The sequence below is a fragment of the Stegostoma tigrinum genome, chromosome 17, assembly GCF_030684315.1.
Source record: "Stegostoma tigrinum isolate sSteTig4 chromosome 17, sSteTig4.hap1, whole genome shotgun sequence".
Taxonomy (NCBI): Eukaryota; Metazoa; Chordata; class Chondrichthyes; order Orectolobiformes; family Stegostomatidae; genus Stegostoma; species Stegostoma tigrinum.
The window spans coordinates 9,544,374-9,561,677 of NC_081370.1; the positions used below are offsets into that span (position 1 = coordinate 9,544,374).

At 39.1% G+C, this 17,304-nt stretch overlaps 1 protein-coding gene across 1 annotated transcript in view; it reads right to left on the reverse strand.

Annotated features, from left to right (window-relative positions):
* LOC125459226 (mucin-2-like) overlaps positions 1-17,304 on the reverse strand; it is a 119,990-nt gene that overhangs the window by 36,875 nt on the left and 65,811 nt on the right. Inside the window, exons 31-36 of the mRNA XM_059652219.1 lie at positions 13,775-13,986; positions 12,505-12,679; positions 10,076-10,323; positions 7,352-7,535; positions 2,217-2,439; positions 595-773 (exon numbers count right to left, since the gene is read on the reverse strand). Coding sequence (XP_059508202.1) covers positions 595-773; positions 2,217-2,439; positions 7,352-7,535; positions 10,076-10,323; positions 12,505-12,679; positions 13,775-13,986 — 1,221 coding nt within the window. The remainder of the gene's footprint in view (positions 1-594; positions 774-2,216; positions 2,440-7,351; positions 7,536-10,075; positions 10,324-12,504; positions 12,680-13,774; positions 13,987-17,304) is intronic.

The window sequence follows — 17,304 nt, forward strand, 5'->3', positions numbered from 1 at the left end:
ATGTTAAACTTACGTCCTCTATTTTTTGACTCTCCCATCCTGGCAAAAAGACCTTGGCTATTCACCCTATCTATGCTACTCATGATTTTATAAACCTCTATAAGGTCACTCCTCAGCCTCTACTCCATGGAAAAAAAAACCCAGTCTGTTCAACCACTCCCTATGGCACAAACCGTCTGGTCTCAGTAACATTCTTGTAAATCTTTTCTGCACCCTGTCAAGTTTAATAACATCCTTTCTATGGAAGGGCGACTAGAATTGAATGCAGAATTCTAAAAGTGGCCTCCTCTTCCAAAATTTTAATTCTAATTTTATGTAATAACCCCTTGTGTGATACTTTGTGTTTGTTTCGAAAGTTTAAATACAATGCATTTATTTATTTCTCTTCATCCATCTTAATAGTTACATACTCAAAATTCTAACAAAATTAATCTAATCTGCACTAGAAAGGTTGAAAGAAAATTTTGATGGGGTTAGATGAAGAAGGATGTTGAGAGGTGTGGAATATGAACATCCATTTGGACCTGTTGGACCAACTGACCTGTTTTTCTGCTGTGAATGCATTGCAACATTTTGTAACCATGTAATACTTACAACAGGCCCCATTTGTGTAATTTCTCCAATCAATGCAGATATGGTGAGACATGCAGACAGATGCATAAGTTTGCAAACTTGCACACATCACTGAGGTACTTGGCATTTGACATTCATCATGCAGACATGCCTGGTAGTAGTGGTCTGGTGAAACATGATTGTGACATTTTGCAAATAACCTGGAAAAGATACAGTTCATGAAACCTTCTGTGAGACTTTGGATTTTTTGTTACTTTTGGTACAATGAATGGTATAGTTGCAGATTAAAGCTCCCTTTACACACACCCATTAAAAATCCCCTGGATAAGTTCAGAATGGGTTAGTTGCAAAGTAGAATTCTTCCACTAATTTTCTTCAAACCTCTCAGTATTTTTGTTACTCAAGTAATGTTTTTCCACTTTTATACCTATCTCATTCTTGAGACTTGCTGCCTGCTTATTAAATTTCACCCTCAATAAACTGCTGAGCGCCTACCCCTTCCCCACTCCTAAATTCAGCCTGACTGACATTGTAAATAATTCTCTCTGATAAGGCATTGTTCTTTTCCTTTTCAAAACCAGTGTTTTCACTTTCATTCTCTAATGATCTATTCTTGCAGTTTTTTTGACAAGTATTGTTACAGTATTCTTTACAAACTCCAATATCCGTTTATTTTACAAAGCAGATGAACAGTTTTTTAATGTCACACATCCTGGCCTTCTCTCCCTTATATGTTCTCTCTAAACATGTTACTGCCTCTCCCAAAGTGCTAAAAATGACAATTCCAAAATCGTGTAATTCTCCTCAAGTGCATTTGTTCCATTGTCCATATCAATAGGTAGCTGATATTTGTTTCTACTCTTGTTGATCAATTCATAACAATAGTTTCTTTTCCTATCTAGCATGACATTGCAGATGTTGACCAAGAATCGAAGCTTGGAAACTGTATTTTCTTATCCACGTTACAACATCATCCTAAGCATGGGGTCACATACCACACATACATTAATGATACCTGTATGTATGTTGCTAACAAAACTCATGGCCTAATAACTGTTAGACTGTTTAACTGACATCCAGCCCTCAATGAACTGCAACTCGCTGCAACTGAACGCTTAAATAAAAACTGAAGCTTACTCTTAAGTCCTAACCACAAATCCCTCGCATCTTCCACTGTCTCCTTAAAATCAACCAGTTTGACCAAGCTTTATTTTCAACTGTCCAAGCACATCCTTGTTTTGCATCCACTTTCCCCTCTCAGGTCAGTTAAGTGCCCTAATTATGTGTTGTGTTAACGAAAGATATCCTAAACTATGGAGTGGTATTTAATCCCAGTTATTAACCAACGAGAGATGCACCTTACCAGTATTGCCTTATGTTCAAGCTATCAAGTAAAGGGAAAATCTCACTGACTTAATGGTTATATTGTCTGGACTTTTAAATGCTCTTATTTCAGAACATTTCATTGTAATATAAACTTGCAATTATCATTTCGCAGGAAAAGTTTGTAAAGCTCATTAAAAACTCCAAAAGATTTGCATAAGCTTGTTTAGTATGTTACTTAGTTCATTGTCTAAGCAAAAATTCAAAGTTATTTATCTTAAAAAAATCTTAACATAGTACAATACAGTAAAACAACATACTCGCTTGTAATGAGCTTGCATAGAGAATTAGAGTTACAAGGCTTTTGTGTTGTTTGGGGACTGAATGTAACTTGAGGTCTTGGAGTAGGTAGTGAGGATGGTCCATTGCAATTTGGCTTGTTGGAATCTTTGACTTGCCAGTAATCAGCCATTTCAGAACAGGAGGTTGCAGGTTTTCCATTGGGCAGTGTGCAGTCATCATCCTGAACATTATTACATGTACCTGAGAAGATAGATCATTGAGTATGTCAGTTTATATTTATATATGTATCCTCTTTGAGGACACTTTATCAATTAAAATAGACCTTATTATGCATTGGAGAACTATTCCAGAAAAACTTGTTCCATAAACTTTCATTGTAATTTACTCTTTAGGGTAGTTCATAGTGATGTATATCTGCTGTAAACCTTATTTTGGATGACTTGTCTTTAACTTTGATCAATTTTTTTTTCTCTGCAGAATTAACTGGCAGTATGAGTTAAAGTTTTGCTAACAACTCTGCCTATAACCACCAATATAATTGATGTGAAGTCATTAGATCTCGCAACACAGATCTTTGTTTGCAATCAGTGGTGTTGCGTTACAGTTCACTAAGAGTCAAATTGCTGCGCCAATGTGTACTTTTGTCTGCATTTTATAGTTTGGAGCTATGGATAGTTAAAAATTAACCATGAATCTCTTGTCATTGTTGTGCCTGTCACTGTCATGTATTGAAAAGATTTGGAGGTTGATGTCAATTTAGCCGTATTATGAACATACTTTCTTTGGCCAACAAATCCTGGAGTAGGACTCAAACCTGGAGCTTTTCACTCAGAGGCAGGGGCTATTCCACAAAGACCTCCTTCCCTCACAATCACATGATAATACAGAACTTGAATACTGCTAAAGAAAGAAATATTGTCTAAGATTTTGTTTTTCACTCATGGCAGGACAATTCAAAAATGCCAAATTCAAGTGGTGACAACTTATGCTAGAGGATCAAAGAGTGCTGATTGGTAGACAAGTCAACTCTAAGTTAACAAGCATACCATCTGGAAACTGTAAGTGACCAAGACAATTAAAAGCAAAAGGCTTAAACACATTCCTTTTGTTTGCCGAGAACAAGTAATCAAGTGTAAATGTATGCTACTTCTAGAAAGCGTAAGTGAACCAGGTTACAATTCGACTGGTTATCTGAAACTGGCTATTACTGTAGCTGCCAAATTGCTGAATAATCTTTACTGTGCTAATAGCTACACTAAAAACTAATTTAAGATACAGCCTTAATATTTATGCTTGCTATAAGCAACATTCATAAATCCAAGGTATCTTTCCCTGAAACATAGAATCTGTTCAAGACCAGTGCATTTTTTGAATTACTTAGAGGCCTTGGTAGCTTATAGTTTTTCACTGCTTTCTCCATGGCAGCATCTTGGTCAATCTGAGTCAACAGACCAACCAATCCATCTTTACTCATATAATGTAAATTTGCGATAATTTGAAATTTGTCATTCTAATATTTGTCCTGATAAGAGCAAGATGAAAATGTTAGGCATTATGTCTCTCTTTCAGTAATATTTAACCTTTTTTCTCTTGAAATTTATAGCTAAATATTGAAGGAGATGGACATTATTATTCTTCCCTCTGTCCTAGTAAACCAAAAACCACATGAAATCAACTCCAGCAATGATATGAGATTTTAGGATTAAAAATGAAGCAGTAAATTGAAATTCTATTCTGCAATAATTAAAATGTATTAGTGATCTTTTCATAATATTACTAATTGATTTAGAGTAAATAGCTCTATAAATCAAACAGGCAATGAAGAATTTCAAAGGAACTGCTAAGCAATGTACCACATTATAGCTCCTCCCTTATTGGACCTGAGAATTCTTTACGTCTCACTGTCGGGCCTGAAACTTCCTGTCCCTACTGGACATGACAATACCCTATCTTTCACTGCCAGAACTGAAATCTCCTCTTCCCGTTTAATCGCACACCCTCCTGTCTCCCTCACTGGAACTGACAGTCCTTTTCCCCATCAGAGCCAACGACCTATATCCTACCACCAGACCTGTTGTCTCCTTCCCTACTGCCAGACCCGACACTGCTGTCCGCACCTCCGGTTTCTCCAGAATTCTCTGTGTTTGTTTCCTTCGATCCTTGGTTCCTCAAAGGATCCTACTATTCATTATGTATTTACTTGCCTTGTTTGTCCTAACAAGTGCACCATCTCACACCTATCCAGATTGAATTACTTTTGAAATTCATCAGTCCACCTGACCAGCCCATCAATATCCTTGTGTAATTTAAACCTATCCTCTTCACTATTTACCATCCCACCAACATTCATATCATCAATGATCAGCTTTCCTACATTCAAGTCTAAATCATTTATATATACCATTAACACTAATGGCTCTAACACTGATCCCTGTGGAACTCCATTGGGTGCATGCTGTTCTGCTGAACATGTAAATTACAAAATATGGCACCTAATACCGTGAAAAATGGGGTTTAGTTTACCTTCCCCGATTAGCCTGCACTGAGACGGGACTTGTACACTCAGCATTTCTGAAGGGGCCAAGATCAGAATTTCTGCCCAGAAATGCAGAGCTCAGTTCTAATACAAAATGCATGAATGCAGTAGCAAATTGACAATAATTGACACACTTTGAAAAATCTGGGTGATTGTATCTAAATGGGAGTCTTTTGTGATCAAGTTCAAGAACATTCAAACTCCTGCATTCTGTAATTTCTCTTAGTTGAGATAATATTCTGCTTTTATGTTCATAGAATCATACAGTGGAGAAGAGGGCCTCAGCCTATCGAGTCCCTTAAGATAGTGGGACATTAGATAAAGTGTTAAAAAGATACATGGGATGCTTGACTTTATTCGTGAAGGCATCTGGTTTAACAGCAGGAAGGTGATGCTAGAACTGAATGCACATTGGTTAGAACATAGCTTGAGTATTATGTACAGTTCTGGAATCCACATTTTAAAGAGGGATGTCATTGCACTGGAGAGGGTGCAGAGGAGATTTACCAGGATATTGCCTGAGCTGGAGAGTTTTAGTTATGCAGAGAGAATGGATAGACCGGGGGTGTTTACCAGCGTTGCCATACCAACATTTCTGTCTCAGGTCTGTTGCAGTGCTCAGTTACAGACCTTACCTTCAAAATTTAATATCAAGTTTCACAATTTTAGAGCATGAACAGCTCCTCCCATGTATATTATCCACCCTCACATCCAAATTCCTGTCTTGACATAGGTAACTTTCAGCACAGCCGAACGATTGCACCAACTCACAGCCCCAGTTATCACTTATCTAGCTTCCTTTCTTCCCTGGCTTGCTATCAACAATCCCTTTGACTATCTACCTTCTTTTCTGTCTCTCTCTCCCTCTCTCTCTGGATTCTGTCTCCACCTATCCTCTCACTCACTCCATTCAATTCATCAGCATAAATACCACCTTCTCCTAGCTATCAGTTCTGAAGAAGGGTCACGTTAGCTCTGTTTCTCTTTCTACACAGATGCTGCAAACCCTACTGAGCTTCTCCAGCAATTACTGTTTTTGTGTGTTTGGTCTTAGTTCTTGAAAGTAAAAGACAATGAGATTTCAGATGTTCAGCTCGCTGATAGTCTGAAATTCTTGCGCACAAAAATGGACGTCACTGAACACATGCAGTTGTTGCTGGGAACCTTTGCAGATGCAGAATTTCAAGAAATGTCATGAAACTTGTTTAGAGGACTCACAATAAAGGTTATTTTCAAGAAACAAGGGAGCTCAACTGGAAAGCTTCTTTGTTCCTGCAGGTTTCTGCTAAATAAAATCCAACCAACCTAGCTCTTTCCTATTTGAAACAGTGATACATTTTATTTGACGTGAGGTCATGGAAACAAGACCAACAATTATCTGGAACCATGTGACTTCTAAGAAATGCCTTGCTAATAAAACATGTTTAATGTGTCTTTTCATTGAACTTAAAAATATAAGAATTCAAGTGTCTCCATTTGAAATAAATTTGCAATCCTTCATCTCCCCCAAAAATGAAGCTTTCATAATACTAATTATTATGTATACTGAATTAACTAATCTTAACTGCGGTGATGGTATGTCAATACAGTTAACCACAGTGGCCATGGTTTATAGAAGGGGGAATCAACAGGGTACTTGTTTGAGATGACTATCCAGCAATTCACTTAATGTAGGACTCTTGTGGAACAGTAATAGTGTTCTACCTTTGAACCAGGAAGCCTGGGTTCAAGTCCCACCTTTTCCAGATATGTGCAACAACATTTCTGAACAAGGTGATTAAAAATATCTTTTCACCACTTTGTGTAATTAAGTACAATCTCTAACTGATGGCTTTCAGCAGTGCCGTAGATCAGTGACCAGGTGGGATTCAGCCACCACCCCACCGCACCCCCCCACCCCCAGCCATGGATTTGTACAAGTATTGCGAGGATGTTTATCCAGAGACCTCAAGTTTTTTTTGTTGCAAAGAGGTCTACTGTAAAAGAATATATTCCCAACAAGCGGAGATAGTAAGAACTGCCAGTGCTGGAGTCAGAGATAACACAGTGTGGACCTGGACGAACACAGCAGGCCAGGCAGCATCAGAGGAGCAGGAAAGCTGACGTTTAGGGTCAGGACCCTTCTTCAGGGAAAAGCTCAGCCTTTATCTGCACTGTGCCGGCAACATTGGCCTAGTTGCCATGTCATCCAACAGATTCAAGTATTGCAAGTATTTGCCAACATTGTCAGCATTATTCTGTGAGTTACATTGAAGAAACCCAGATTGGCTTGTCTTAGAGTACTGTTCTCCTTATTAGCAATGAGAAATGTACACATATGTTGGAATGCTCTTGAAAATACATCAGCTGGCAACTCACAAAATAAGGAAGTGAGCCCAGCTGGCTTCCATGTTATTCTTAATTCATTCTTTAGGTACTCATATTATTCCAAGTGCAATTTAATATAAGTTACAAATGAAATTGAAATATGTATTAAAATCCAATACATATATATGCTCCTAAGAGAAAATCTATTTGTAATACTTGTAATAATGTTGACTTTAACATGCACAAAACAAAACCCACATTACTAAATGTCTTATTTCAAAGAATTTATTAAAAAATCTGCATGCTTACCACACTGCCCCTGTGTATTATTTCCAAATATTTCACTTGGAAGTTTAATTGAAAAAGCTAGACCATTGAAAGTAACAAATGCCTTTAGTTTTGGAATTTCAAGCATCACATTAAGGCCTGAGCTGGAGATTTTCACATCATCTCTTGAATAGGGTAGTGACACAATGTTGTCATTGACAGTTACCTGAAAATTAAGGCAAAGAGTTGCAGTTTTTCTGCACAGCAAAGTGATTTTATGTCAGAATCATATAATATATAATATCATTTAGAGTCATAGAATGATAAAGTGCCAAAGAAGAACGTCAAATCCAGGCTGATTCTTTATCAGAGGGAACCAATTAATCATACTCCTCCAGACTTTTTCCTCAGACTTTATCTGTTTTTCACTTCAAGGATGTATGCAATTTCTCAAAAAGTAGTATTATTATATCCATTTCCGCTGCCTTTTAAAACAGTGTATTTCAGATCGTAAGAACTCAAAAAGTTGCTTTCCTCATGCCACCTTTGATTCTTTAATCTTCTATTATAAATCTGTATCCTCTCATTATTGACCCTTCTGCAACTGGAAACAGCTGATCCTTACTTTAGGAAAATCCTTCAAGATTTTGAATAGTAGCAAATCTTCTCACAATGCGCTCTGCTCTAAGAAGAACTACTTCGATTTTCCATGTCTGCCTGCATAGATCATACCTTTCATCCTTTCATCCCAAGGACTATTCTAATATTTTCTACAATCCTTCACTGCAATTTTTGCTTTCTGTCCCTTAGCTAATTATGGATTTATGCTGCAACAGGACCTTACTTTGGGCTTTAATTTAGCTGACAAGTCAATTATGTGGTGCTTTATCAAATGCTTATTGAGAGTTTACATTCACAATATCAAACACATTTCCTTCATCAACTATTTCCATTTCTGTCTCAAAGAGCCTGGTTCAGTTCATTAAATATATTTTGCCTTTATAAAATCTGTGTCAACTAATTTATTAGAACATACTTTGCTAAGTGCTAATTTTGTCTCAGATTAATGTTTCAACATTTCTCACCACTAATGTTTTCTGACCAAGCATAACATTAGCAATTGACTAGCCCTCTAGCATCAACCTGTATCTAAGGGAGGATTGGAAGATTGTGATCAGAAACTTTCTGCAGTTTCTCCATAGTTTCTTAACTTTACTTTCTTCAATAGTTGGCATCAAAATTAAGTAATTTTTCTACTTTTGTTAACGCCAATCTTTTAAGTCCTTTTTTTCTCTTTATCCAGTCATAATCTATCCAATATGGCCAATGTGTTTTCACTTGCATCTCTGTTGATAGCATTCACTTCTCTAGTGTTATGATGATGGATCATCACCCATATTTTTTGCTTTACCAAAATGTTGTTTTAAGTGGAGGACTGCTACAGGCAACTGCTGCATTAGATTCGGTGAGGGTCTGGAAAAGTCCTGTGTGAGCCCATGGAATGTAGCACATGTAAATTGTCAGGGAAACACCAATAGAAGAGACTTAACAAGGACAAATAATGATGTTGGGGAGCATGTGGGGAGCTGACTATCTCTCTCCTCTAGACAGAAAGCCACCTCTTGCAAACATGGCAGTTTAAAACAGGGGTCAAAAGGCAGTTTCAACTCTACTGGCTAACATATAAACTACTTTGCGTTTGAACGTTAGCATTATGAAGGTCACTGTCAAAGAACTATCACATTGTTACTCTTATGTTGGAGGTAAAGGAGGACACCTCCCAGTCCGAGTGCAAACCAGTTATAAAAAAATGAACCGGGTCAAAAGGACTTCCATTAGTCTACAAAGTGAAGAATCTCAAAAACAGGTTAAAAACCGAAAGAACTGCGAATGCTGTAAATCAGGAACAAAAACAAAGTTGCTGGAAACACTTGTCAGGATTGGCAGCATCTTTGAAGGACAAAACAGAGTTAACATTTCGGGTCTGGAAATCTGTTCTGAGGAAAGGTCACACCAGACCCAAACATTAACCCTTTTTTTCCCTTCACAGATGCTGCCAGACCTGCTGAGTTTTTCCAGCAACTTTATTTTTGTTCTCAAAAATCGATTGCTCATCTGCCAATGTCAATGCTATCAGACCAACCCAGTAACAGGTGCTCTTCATGAACAATTCAGAGACTGATCCTCATTAACCATTTTATTAATCATTTTTCTTTTTGGACTCACCCAATTTCTTATCCACTTGGATATTTGTTGCATTATTTATTCTTCCCACTTTTCACAATGAATAAATTCACTCTTCGTTAATTCAAAACAATCTGGTTAAATTTTTGTTTAAAATGTGAGTTCATTTGGACCTGGGAAAAAAAATCCACAAGGAAAGGGATTCCTTTAAACTAACTTTGTTTAAACCAATCAATAGAATGGGTGAATAATGAAGAAGAACCAATTCATCCCTCCCTATTTAGGAGCTTAACAATTTGGGCATCCTTCTGGAACTGTAACAAACTGGGGATCTCACCCACGGTCTGGTTGTAACACTTGTTATGATAGATGACATGTATGATCTTAGCCACAGTCTCTGCCTTTGCAAGCAAGTTCACTTTTTGGTCCCTACTTGGGATTCATCTTTGCTTCATTTCCCTTTTATACTGATGTGTTTATAAAAAAAAACTTTTAAAGTCCCTTTTATGTTAGCCACTTGCATGATTGTAGTCAACGCATGGAAAAGTGCTTCCAAGAACAGAAATACATAATTATACTTACCCAGTGCTGAATTCCAGTTGGATCGATATTTGTGATCTGTATATCTAGTTCTTCAAACTTCACTATAATAGCACGTGGGCATGAGACACTGCCTTGAGTATCACAGTGATAGTTGTCAATGTAAATACCAAAATTTGTAGGTGATGGGTTTGTTTCTTCCATAAGGATATAGGTACAATTTCCATCATAGGTGTAATATTGGCCATCAAATGTAACAAAATGTGAGCCTCCCCATCCATTGCAGTAGCCTATGTATATTAAATTTGAATGACATCAGTTTAATTTCAGCAATAATATAGAAATGATTTCTCTGAAAGAAAGAAAGCAAACTAACTTGTAAAATGAACTAAATTGTGATATAATTCATTCAAATCTTTATTTTTCTCTTCTACTTCATCAAAGAAACAGCTTAACAGTCACACATAACAATTCAAGAAATTTATCCACAATAAAATAACGTATAGGAAATGATTAGGTGTAGCAATAGTTAGCACTAATACATTAGTCACCACCATCATTGATCAAATATAGGAACGTAGCTAAGTCTAGAACGAAATCTTAGATATGTGACACTACTTAATTTTCAGTAATTTTGCTTTCTCCGAAACTACTTTGGCCATCAAAATAGTAATACCCTCTCAACTGACCCTGAATAAAACCTTGGCACTATTCTGAAGATGAGCAAAGGTGCCCTTTTATATTTTGGCCAACATTCAGCTCCCAACCAACATCGCCTGCTAAAATATATGGCCATCATCACATTGTTAATTGTGAGGAATCTGAAATTTTTTATCACATTTGTAAAAGTTAGGACAAAAAATGAAAAACAAAACACTGATGAAAATAGCAACTGAAATGATACAGTTGTTCAATCTATCAGTGAATGTTCACTATTCTTTCTCTGACTTTTTGCATTGCCCTCACGTTCTATTTGCAAGCGGTCTCTGGCTGGAGAGAGATGACTCGGCAGAATCTTATAGGGATCTGAGGCAAGATGTGTGACAAAGTTAGGCAAGCATCCTGACTTTGAAATCATCTCGCCCCATTTTTTTTAACTCTTTACATCAGCAGGATGACCAAATTCTTGCCAGCCAGCAGTGTATAGTCATGGACAGTGATAAATGCTTATTAAGTTCCTTGTTGACAACACAGACTGCCACATTAATATTCCAGTTGCAATCTTATCAAACTTACTCAACAATCAAGACATCAGGAAAACCCGACATGGAAACCAAACAGAATGTCAGTTCAGTTGAGTTCCCCGCTTGCTCCAAATGAATTCCATGTTGGTCAATTGCACCAACATCAAAGCACGGGCACTTGCCGCACGTACCCTACGTCCATGGTCATTAACATTTGATAATTGTCAGGCTCCAAGATCCATTACGGTACATCTCTGATCCACTTACAGGATATTTCTGCACTTTGATACTGTACCTTGGGCCAGACTGTTAACTATCAGTATAATGCTACAGCAAGGACACTGCACTCGGAGACATGTACCCGGCTCAAGGACTGGACTACGCTCCAGGATCCTGCAAGCAGCTTAGGACACCGATTCTCCTTGTCTGCAGAAAATATGACGAGCTATGCAGGGTAACGTGCTTACTGTGCTTGTCTGGGTGCACATTGTATTTTTAAAGGCAGCACTTGCACCACGGAAGGCAGTCAATTCTGGGATCTCTGGTGAGTGGTAGTTTTGCTGGGGAAAGTATGCAGTAAGATGGAATTAGAACAACAACCACTACACCAATCACAAACATGATGCTATTGGCATCTGGTGCGACTAGAAGTAATAAAATCCAGCGTCATTACGTCAGGACTTAGTGAAGATTGCGGAAGCGTCGAAGGAAATAGCTAATATGAAATTGAAATGGTATGATGAGGTGTTTCATGGGGACAGAGAATGAGAGAGAGTGTCACTGTGGTGAGGCAAGTAGCCAGATGAGAAGAAGGCGGCCTAAGATCGGGTAGAAGCGTGCTGCGGCGAGAGACTTAAACATTGAGGGAATGGAAATAAAGAGTAGATTAGATTACCTACAGTGTGGAAACAGGACCTTCGGCCCAACAAGTCCACACCGCCCCTTGAAGCATCCCACCCTAACCCATCCCCCTGTAACCCACACACCTCTGAGCACTACGAACAATTTAGCATGGCCAAACCGCCTAGCCTGCACATCTTTGGACTGTGGGAGGAAACCGGAGCACCCGGAGGAAACCCACACAGACACGGGGGGGAATGCGCAAACTCCACACAGACAGTCACCCGAGGCTGGAATCGAACCCGGATCCCTGGTGCTGTGAGGCTGCAGTGCTAACCACTGAGCCACCGTGCCGCCCATGATTGATAAGAAAAGATGGAGAAGGGTATTCAACCAGTATAATAGTTTCATTAAGAAAATATCATTTTCTTTCAACTTTGTACTTACAGTCACACTCATAATGGTAACAACAACCATTTTCATCATACACTTTGACAGGTTCATGGCCATTGGCACATTCAAGAGGTTCAACAGTTGGACAGACCACAGGTTGTATAGAAATGATGTTCTTTTCTATGCATGTTGCCATTAAACATTCACAGAGTAGCCATGTTTCATTGTACTGTAATGAGTAGAGAAATCGTTTAGAGACACGTGTAGGCATGCTACGTAGTGTTTATCATGTTCTATTTAAGCATTTATTATTAATATTTTTATCCTTTCTTGGATAATTTATTGTAAATATTTACCATCACTATTTCCAGCAGGCCCTGACTGTATACACTAATGAGTTTGCACTGTTTCCATTCCAGCTTTTGTTAAACATCTTCTGGGAACTCTCAGCTACTACTTTTCTACCGTAAGTAGTTTGGATGAATAACCTGAACAACTACCATAGCTAATTTTCCTTCTTCAATGCCATATTCTTATACAATGTACTGTGCTGGCCTTTACTGAGAGTTCACCACTGCATTGTGCTGCATCAAATAACTCATTCAGAACCTTGAATAACTTGACATTGAATGTGATGTACATCTAGAGACAGAGCTTTTGACTTAGGTTGGAGGAACTGTAATGTGGTTCAACTGATTAAATTTCACACGTTTTACTCATGAGTATAATTAATGGAATAATTACTGTGCTATTAATGACATCAAGGATAAGGGGGGGCGTTATATGTGAAAACGGTGTTAAAGTAGATGATCTGTCAGGATCTACAATTGCAAACAGACTCACTGGGCCAAATGGCCTGCTCCTGCCGCTGTGTATGAATATATTCTTAGGCATCAAACATACTAATCTGGAGATTGAATTGTATACAGGCATAGTAATTGCTCATTGTGTAATAAAATTGACATTGTCTTGATGCCAAGAATATGGAATTTCATAGAATCCCTACACTGTAGAAACAGGCCATTCGGCCCAACAAGCCAACCCTCAGAGCATCCCACCCAGACCCATCCTGCTATAACCGAACTAATCCACACACCCCTGAATACTACGGGCAATTTAGCATGGCCAGTCCAGCTACCCTGCACATCCTTTGGACTGTAAGAGGAAACCGGAACACCTGGAGGAAACCCACGCAGACACAGGGAGAATGTGCAAACACCACACTGACTGTCGCCCGAGGGTGGAATCAAACCCGGGTCCCTGGCTTTGTGAAGCACCAGTGCTAACCACTAAGCCACATTATTATCATGTAACATATACTTGCCTGCCTTGGAGGATCAAAATCTGGACAAGCTTCTATTTTTGTGGTGGGTTCACTTGGTGTAGTTGTGAAGCTGGCACTACTCACAGGTGCACTTGTAGGAGCAGGTATTGTGGTTCCACAAGGCCATATATGTTTTTCAATACTACAAGTATCATTGCATTTTGCAAAGATGCAAAATCCATCTTTATCAGTGTAGTTGTATATAATTTCACCTATAATGTGAGAAAAGGAGGATTCAGAATTAAATGTGCTCAACAGCACACAGTCAACAGAAGATTCACAAAAGGACTTCCCACGACATTAAGTTGCAAAAGTTACAAATCGATGTGATACAATTATTCCGTGGCAGTCTCAACAGATTATTATTGCAATGCAATATTACACAAATTTCCCATGGAAAGCCAGCCATTTGCACTGCCAAAGTGAGCCAATGTAAGAAATAATGGGAACTGCAGATGCTGGAGAATCTGAGATAACAAAGTGTGAAGCTGGATGAACACAGCAGGCCAAGCAGCATCTCAGGAGCACAAAAGCTGACGTTTTGGGCCCAGGCCCTTTGTCAGAGAGGGGGATGGGGAGAGGGTTCTGGAATAAATAGCGGAGGCTTGGGGACTGCTTTGCAGAACATCTCCGCTCGGTTTGCAGTAAACAACTGCACCTCCCAGTCGCGAACCATTTTAACTCCCCCTCCCATTCCTCAGACGACATGTCCATCGTGGGCCTCCTGCAGTGCCACAATGATGCCACCTGAAGGTTGCAGGAACAGCAACTCATATTCCACTTGGGAACCCTGCAGCCCAATGGTATCAATGTGGACTTCACAAGCTTCAAAATCTCCCCTTCCCCAACTGCATCCCAAAACCAGCCCAGCTCGTCCCCTCCCCCCACTGCATCCCAAAACCAGCCCAGCCTGGCCCTGCCTCCCTAACCTGTTCTTCCTCACACCTATTCCTTCCTCCCACCTCAAGCCGCAGCTCCATTTCCTACCTACTAAAACCTCATCCCGCCTCCTTGACCTGTCCGTCTTCCCTGGACTGACCTGTCCCCTCCCTACCTCCCCACCTATACTCTCCTCTCCACCTATCTTCTTTTCTCTCTATCTTCAGTCCGCCTCCCCCTCTCTCCCTATTTATTCCAGAACCCTCTTCCTATCCCTCTCCCTGATGAAGGGTCTAGGCCCGAAACAGCAGCTTTTGTGCTCCTGAGATGCTGCTTGGCCTGCTGTGTTCATCCAGCTTCACACTTTATTATCTGAGCCAATGTAAGATCAGTTTTTGAATTAGATTTGATGAAATATAACAGTCTCATTGACTCACTGGTAATAGAAATCGCTCACAATAGTGCCTAATAAAGGACAGCAATATTATACTGTGAAGGTCAGCGTAGCAATATTACAAATGGTGATCTTTGTAATGTTCACTGTTAACTTCCATTGGATTGAGTGGAAGTACTAAATGCAAAATGAAAGTTAGATGCCAAAATTAATCGGGGATTATTAATCTAAACACAAAAATCCAAATGCAGCCCAATGATTATGTAGAGCATATTAATTTCAAAGGAAAAAATGATTATCTAATATTGAACTCAAAATTATTAATCATATGAAACAAGTTATTAAAAATTCCAATAATTCTCACATTTGAACATGGATTGATACTGATATGTTTTATTGGAAATCTGAACTCTTTGTTTGATTCCTTAGAAGCTAATCCCAGTCAGAAAATCATAATTGCCATGTACTTCAACAGTCATGGTGCTTCATGTTTCGATTTGACAACATCATGTGCTTGTAATGTTATGGGAAGAATCTCAAAGAAGCAGTATATGAATTTTCACATATTTGCCTCTGCCACTCTTTTGCTGTGTGTGTGGTGTGGTGCGGTGCTGGTATGTTGGAGGAGGGGGAGTCATGTACCTAGTAAATCAAATCATTGTAGTGGCCCAAAGCTTTGGCAGTCATCAGCTCTACAAAAGCAAGATGGATTAGCCATCCAAGAATATTTACCCTCATCTGATAAATATCTAACACTCTGGGCTGGAATCTACTAAAGACCCAAAAAATATCAGGTTCTCTGCCTTATTTTTGTCATAATTTCAGTGGGAGATATCAATTTTCCAGTTACAATTGAGACACCTTCTTTACTTAAAAATGGTGAATAACCAAGTTAATATACTGAAAATGAAAGTCATGCCATCACTGGGTGATGGAAAGCACTGAGAGATCAAATTGGTTTTGATTCAGTGCTTCAGAGATCTGTTGACAGCTATACAATTTCTTAAAAATCCAGCTTCAAGAAAATGAGGGGAAGATTATTTTCTGACTGTAGTGATGAGAAGGCTAAATATAATTATATAGAAGCTTAGTGCTGTTTTTAATATTGCTACGCTGACCTTCACAGTATAATATCGCTGTCCTTTATTAGGCACCATTGTGTGTGATTTCTGTTACCAGTGAGTCTATGAGACTGTTACATTTCATCAAATCTAATTCAAAAACTGACCTTACATTGGCTCAGATAATAAAGTGTGAAGCTGGATGAACACAGCAGGCCAAGCAGCATCTCAGGAGCACAAAAGCTGCTGTTTCGGGCCTAGACCCTTCATCAGGGAGAGGGATGGGGAGAGGGTTCTGGAATAAATAGGGAGAGAGGGGGAGGTGGACTGAAGATAGAGAGAAAAGAAGATAGGTGGAGAGGAGAGTATAGGTGGGGATGTAGGGAGGGGATAGGTCAGTCCAGGGAAGACAGACAGGTCAAGGAGGTGGGATGAGGTTAGTAGGTAGGAAATGGAGCTGCGGCTTGAAGTGGGAGGAAGGGATAGGTGAGAGGAAGAACAGGTTAGGGAGGCGGGGCCAGGCTGGGCTGGTTTTGGGATGCAGTGGGGGGAGGGGATGAGCTGGGCTGGTTTTGGGATGCAGTTGGGGAAGGGGAGATTTTGAAGCTTGTGAAGTCCACATTGATACCATTGGGCTGCAGGGTTCCCAAGCGGAATATGAGTGTTATCTTTGACATGAGATTTCGCCATCTCTATTCATTTCACCTTACCACCAAATCTTTACGTTTCTTTCTCTCTTGTTTAGTTTTATTCCCTTAAATGATTATCATCGCATTCTTAAAAGACAAACTAGGGTTCAGGATATTGTTTTGAGCACACTACTTATAAGCCATTATAGGATCAAGAAGAACCAAATAATATGCATGGTTCAAAATGGATCAACGAGCCAACAAGAATTATTGTACAGAAACGCAGAAAGAGAAAGAGGGGGAAAAGCACTGGAAAGGATGAAAATGTATTCAGAAATATGCTAAAGGTTTTGAGAGGAAGTTGGGAATAAGAAGACCAAAAGTAGTGGTAGACACAATGAGCATGAGAGTAAGAAATACTATAATACTGTAACAATTGAGGTAAAATTCACAACTGTCGAATTGGCAAAAAGGAGTTTCACTTTGTTGCTATTGTTATGATATAAGTTTAGGCGAACTCACATAATAAGAGTCTGATACGACATTGTATCTAAGCAAATGAAAAAG